The 6,427-nt window shown below is 40.6% G+C and overlaps 1 protein-coding gene across 1 annotated transcript; it reads right to left on the reverse strand.

Annotated features, from left to right (window-relative positions):
- Positions 1-1,737: 1,737 nt before the first annotated feature.
- Positions 1,738-5,979, reverse strand: LOC138038152 (uncharacterized). The gene is made up of 3 exons (XM_068883977.1): positions 5,841-5,979; positions 4,494-5,503; positions 1,738-2,777 (listed from the first exon to the last, which is right to left on the reverse strand). The coding sequence occupies exon 2, from the start codon at positions 5,498-5,500 to the stop codon at positions 4,508-4,510; it is 993 nt and encodes a 330-aa protein (XP_068740078.1). The 5' UTR covers positions 5,501-5,503; positions 5,841-5,979; the 3' UTR covers positions 1,738-2,777; positions 4,494-4,507.
- Positions 5,980-6,427: the final 448 nt, after the last annotated feature.

Below are 6,427 nucleotides of genomic sequence, written 5' to 3' on the forward strand. Positions count from 1 at the left end.
CTGCATTGTTGACAAAGAATATTGCGAAAATTGTGAATTCAGTGGACTGACAACCAAAACCTAAACATTTTTAACTTTCGATCTTGCTAAGCTTCGTTGTGTCCTAACTACACTGCAGTCTAATTTCATTCTCTCTCACTTTTATCGCCCTTCTATTTGGGGCTTCAGTTGGTTTGGCTGTTTCCGGCCTTGTCCTGTGCCTGCAGTTGAAAAGATGGTATGCCAAGAGAAATTTTTGCAATAGACTATGTTCAACCATTTAAAAAACTACTCAGTTAAAGTAGATGAGATGAAGCGCTTGTTAAATTCCAGGCAGATGTAAATACTACCGACATTTCATGTTTTAATGAAGAAGGGCTTCATTTAATTGAAAACCTTAACTATTGGTCCTGGACGATAATGTTTTGGTGTTTCTAATATATCTTTCGAAGTTTTGCCAAGATGGGCTCAATGAACAAAGTGGCTTTCCAATTTCTAGAATTAAAATGACTCGCAAACGTCACCCCCCTTTGCCTATACATCTTGCATACTACGTTTGTCAACTGCCAACAAGTCAAGTTTCCCTAGGACAAAATCCTGTAGTGTGACCACAGCTAATAAGGGGAGAAAAACTCGCGCACGCGAAAATTGCCTTCTGTGAAGAGACGCCATGCCTGGTTTCTTGTTTTCTTATTATAACACAAGAAACTAAATGAAAACCAAGAGGTTGCTCTCTGAGAGGTAGATATTGCAACATATGGATTGATTTTCCGGAAAAGTGTTGCACAAGCTTAGCCTGGAACCGGCATCCAAGCAAGATGTCAAAATATGACCCTAAATTATAAAGCGCGGCGACAAGAAAGCAATGGAAAAATTAACTGAGAACGTCAAAATTATTTGTCTTCAAACACCCATTTGGAAGGTAAGGTGTCGTCGAAGTATTATCTGAGGTTTACTGCATAGTTTTAATAGGAAATGGCAGAGTTTTTCAGAAAGCGAGCTAAGGCTAGTCGAATTGTTTACAGTTCCTGGTTAAACAAAATCTCTTCGAAAGGTCACTGAATTGGTTCAACTTCATGGGGCCGCTCGCTTCAGAAATAACTTTTGCCAAGGAAAACATATCACGTTCAAAAACAGCTCTTATTCTTGCTAGAATTGAATTTTGAAAGAATTCTACATAATACCGAATATGCTTTGAGATGTTTGAAAACGGTATGTGATTTTTGATTTCCAAATCTGTCTAGTAAAATTGAAAATTAAACAAGACTTACCTGTAAGTTGAAGTTTGATGATAATTCTGCCAAATCATTAGTAGTACAGTAGGGTTAACATGAGATGCGCACGCACCGCCGCAGGTCAGTCTTAAAAGAATTTTGTGATCACTAAAACGCAGCCGAAACGACGTTAGGGGTGGGTGTGAACATATGGGTGCTATGGGCATGTTAACCCTACTGTACTACTAATGATTTGGCAGAATTATCATCAAACTTCAACTTACAGGTAAGCCTTGTTTAATTTTCAATTCTACCAAATCATTACGTACATCCGGGTTACCATGAGACTTTAACGCAGTGAGCACAAAATGAGAAAACACCCAAACAACTTCACACGCCGACTTTAATTGTACACTACTTTGCAATACAATTTTGTTGTACAAGGCATTAACCTAAGTGAGAACTGCCAAACTCATCTGGTTTGTTACAGCAACCGGCTTGTTGTAAAACTTCCGAAAAGTGGACTCCTCAGTCCAACCGGCTGTAGCTAGAAACTGACATAAGAGCTTTACTCGTTGAAGCACACCTAGTGCTATGACCAGAAAATCTTTCTGTATCAACCCCTGCTTGTCCCAACAAAGTTTTGATCCAGCGTCCAATAGTAGACGAGGTTACTGCCTTATAGGGCTTAATGTACGAAACAAGCAATTTTGAAGAATTCCTCAGCTTTTCAGTGGCCTGTAGGTAATAATGTTTCATAAACACACAGTTCCCTTACTGGATACTTGTAAAGGCGTACATTGCCAAACACTTTGCCAGGTTTGTCCTGCTTAATGTGTTCAGTTAGGGCAAAATTAAAACATGTATCATTCTTCTGCATATATTGCTCTGATGTATCCAAAAAGGTCAAAGTCTGACAATTAAGGCAATCAACATGACTAATTTCAGGGTGAGTTCCTTCAAATTGATCTCGTGCAGGGGCCAAAATAAACTCAAGTAATCAAGGACATTATCCACGGACCAGATGTTGTTCTACTTCGGCACAGGCTTGAGCTTGTTGAACACCCCTCTAAGGTAACGGCAAACAAGGAAATGCTTCCCTACAGGTGTGTGAGATGAAGCATCATTATCACACATATCAATGTTAGAGACTGCAGACCGAGCTGTATTCAACGCAGAATAGCTCAAGCCACTCTTGAAAAGACTGTGCAGAAAAGAGAGTACAGCCGTTACAGTGGGATGCAACGGATCAATCTTTCTTTCACTGCAAAATTGCAACCACTTGTTAATATAAACTTTATATTGTTTCTGAGTGCTTTCTCTCCATGAATGCATGACGATGTCGACAATGTCTGGCGAAATCTCAGACTCTTTCAAGGATCGCCAGATAACTTGCATACCATCAACTGCAGGCGTTGGTGTAGGGGATGAGGACCGTCCAGAGTTGGATGAATCAGGTTCTGAACTGAAGCACGTGGCGTTTCTGTTAGTAGGCTCAGTACAGCCATAAAATAAGGCTGAGTTGTCCACAAGGGAATTACTAGAATTCCTGATGCCTGGTCGTGAATTATTTTCTGTACACACCTTGAAACAAGGCAAAATGGAGGATAAGCATAGAAGAAAAATTGTGACCAATCAATGGTAAAAGCATCCACAAACTTTGCCATTGGATGTGGTTTCCAGGAAACATAATCCTTTACCTGAGCATTAAATCTACTAGCAAATAGATCTATATCTGGTTTGCCAAATAAAGCTACTATCCTCTGAAAAATTGGAGCGGAAAGCATCCATTGCAGATCCAAATTCAAATTCCGAGATAACTGATCAGCGTCAATATTGCTTGATCCGGGAATATGGGCGGCTGATAATCAGATATCTTTGTCAATAGCCCAATCCCAAATATCCTTAGCAACGGAGTTACATTCTAAAGATCTACAACCTCCCATAGAATTAATGTAAGACACAGCAGTGTTGTTATCAGACATAACCCGCACATGAATGTTGTTCCTGGCATCAAGTAGGGAAGACAGAGCAAGCTTAACTGCTAATAATTCCAGGTAATTTATGTGCCCGGATGACTCTGACTTAGACCAGATGCCACTAGTGTTATTCCCAGGTTTGATGTGAGCACCCCAACCCATTTGGGATGCATCAGAGTAAACAACTACATCAGGACTACTATGAAAAATTCTTCTTGATGCTGTCAGAATATTTGCAGACCACCAGTGAATCTCTTCCAAACTGTCATGAGACAAGGTCATGAATGAATCAAAATTCCCATGGTTCAATTTCAAATTTGCTTCTTTGTCAACCTCAATGTGGCGATAATGTAAAGGGTCAAACTCTACGCCTGGAAAACTGGAGACAAGGGTCCCAAGAAAAGATGCCAACTTCACGAATAGTAAACCGTTTATTTAGAAGAGAGAACGTTTGGCACAACTGCAAAATTTTAACAGCTTTCTTGTTAGTCAAAGTAACCAACATGAGAATAGAGTTCAAAATGAACCCTAAAAACTCTAAGATCTGTGTTGGTATGATAACTGACTTTTCTGGATGGATTTTAAAACCCAGACTGACAAAAAGTTGTATAGCACGTAATGTGGCTTCTTCACACTCTGTATAACTATCTTCCAGATAGAAAGAGTCATCAATATAGCCCAGACAGGTGTGGCAAAACTGACTTCTCAAGTAGCTAAAGACCGGTTTTAAAACTTTCGTAAAAATCCTAGGGCTACTAGTCAATCCCATAGGCAGGCTAGTGAAAGCATATAATTGACCCCTCCAAATAAATTTTAAATATTTCTAATGTTCTTCTGCAATAGGGATAGAGTAATATGCATCCTTCAGATCTATAGATGTCATGTAACATCCAGGCCTCATGAGTCTAATAGCTGTCTCTAACGTGTCCATTTTAAAATGATGGTATGTCACTGACTCATTCAGTTTCTTTAGGTTAAATATAACCCTGTGAGACCCATCTTTCTTAGGCCTTGTAAAAATTGGAGATATCACCTGGCCATCCTCATGTGATGATAGCCTTATTATCCCTTTAAGAAGGAATTTTTCTACTTCATTGTCAATGATAGTCTGCTCAATTTCAGTAAAGGAACAAAAAGGCCTAGCAACACTAGTACATATTCCAGGTTCCCGGTCAAATTCAATATGACAGTGAGTAACTGCATCCAAGATAAAAGGATCTGATGTGATAGTCTTCCATACATGAAGACAGTCTCGCAGCCCTCCTGCCTTAAAAGGAATTTGATTTGCAATAATAGTAGTAGCAAAAGTTGTCTGACTTACCTCAGCTGGTGATCCTACTGGGTCTTGGTTGCCGAGGACCTGGGATTCTGCTGGGGCCGAGCATGGCCCCGGCCTTGACGTAAAAAAGAATTAGAGGATGCTCTTCCCCTGCCAGTACTCTGACCGAGGCGGCCACGACCACGAACACCTCTAAAGGCGGGGAGTTTGTAAGGTTCCATGCGTCTCTTAGGAGTCACTTTATTGCTGAGCTTTTGTGACTTTGTTAACTCTTCCACTTCTCTGCTTAGGTCATCTCCAAACAAGAATGTTGACACAGCAGTAGATGGGTTGCATAAAGGAGCATATTGCTTGTTCAGGTCAGGACGAATGAGATCTCTTCGTTTCGGATTAAGCTCTCTGTTTGCTGACAACAGCAGGACTGCTGTATGGGTCAAAACATTCCTCTGATCCCCATTTGCACTGTTGCACAGCTGAGGTACAGCATATAAACCTGACAACAGTAAAGACTGTGCCTTCTGGAAAGCTGAATCATTGTTTCTGGTCTCCTGTCGTAATTGTTGCCAAATTTGCTTGTTTATCTTGGGTGCAACCAAATTAGTGCAGTTTTCAGGTCTGAGGTACTTGTTCTGTACCTCGGCCAACTTTTCTTTGGTGAGCTTCTCTGTAAGCAGACTCTCCACTATTTCTGCCAAATTTGCATCTATGGCAGGTGAAGTTTTCTCTAGAACGCTAAATTCATCAGCGAGTGATTTAAAGGAACCGCCATCCGAGCCTTCAGCATGGTCTGAGGTTTTTGGCTGGATAAAATCATTTATTTTAGTTGCAACAGTCGTTGCAACAGCTGTATCCGAACACTCAGTGCTCGCCTCACCGGTCTCAGGTACGGTCTCATAATCTTCAAAATCGGCATAAACCTTCTCGATAGAGTCTTGCACGTGAGCCAAAATGTCTCTTTTGGCATCATCTAAAAGTTCGGCAAACATCGCCTTGAAGTCCACGGGCGAAGTACCTCCAGAATTTGCAATTTTCTGAGACTCCTCAGACATCGTCTGAAGAAATTAAGATGGATAAGGAAAACGTCAAGCATATTGCACTACAAAATGGCGGACTCGTCTGCCACGTGGTATCAAAAACAGTCACAATCTCGTTGAGACTTGTAAAGATACGAGGAAAGGGTATAAACGCGTTACACCACAATTGTTTAAACTCCAGACACGTCCAGGAGTCTTCTCATAAAATTATAATTCGGCACAAGAGCCGAGCGCGCCTGTGACGCGTCACAGAGCACGAAAAAGGAAAAAATCCAGACAATAACGGCTGGAAAATGTAATGTGGAGGGCGTCCACAGTAAAAGAAAAATAAACAAAAAAGTAACTGTTAACTTACCGTGATGAGCAGCTGCCAACGGCGTAGAAATATCGGAGAAAAATACACACGACTAAACCCGCGGCGAACGACACATGCACTGACCTGCGGTGGTGCGTGCGCATCTCATGGTAACCCGGATATGCGTAATGATTTGGTAGAATCTGTTGAGTTCTGTCAAAGACATACAATACTTTTAGGGGGAGAATAACAAGATTTATATTTGTAGATTACCCGTCCTCTTAGTACTAAAGTCAAACTCTACATCTCTATGCAATAAGCGGATTCAAAATTTCCTCATATAACTTTATAAAAGTATCTTTAATTTAAAAAAAAGAGAAAAAAAAAAAGGTTTCTTGCTTATATGAAAAATACGTTTTTTCTCCCGTCCCCTTCTTAGGCATGATCTTCGCGGAAATTACTACAGTTTTTACTACAGTTTTACACCCAACCTTTGACAAGCGCCAAAGGTATTATTTGACAACCCTTTGTTACCCTCACAAAGGTGTCGTCAAAGATGTCTCAGCTTCAATTCAAAGACTTGGCAAAAGTGTTGTCAAAGATGTCTGAGATTCAGTTCAAAGGTTTGACAAAGGCGTGGTCAAACA

Source organism: Montipora capricornis, chromosome 2 (genome assembly GCF_036669925.1).
Source record: "Montipora capricornis isolate CH-2021 chromosome 2, ASM3666992v2, whole genome shotgun sequence".
Classification (NCBI taxonomy): Eukaryota; Metazoa; Cnidaria; class Anthozoa; order Scleractinia; family Acroporidae; genus Montipora; species Montipora capricornis.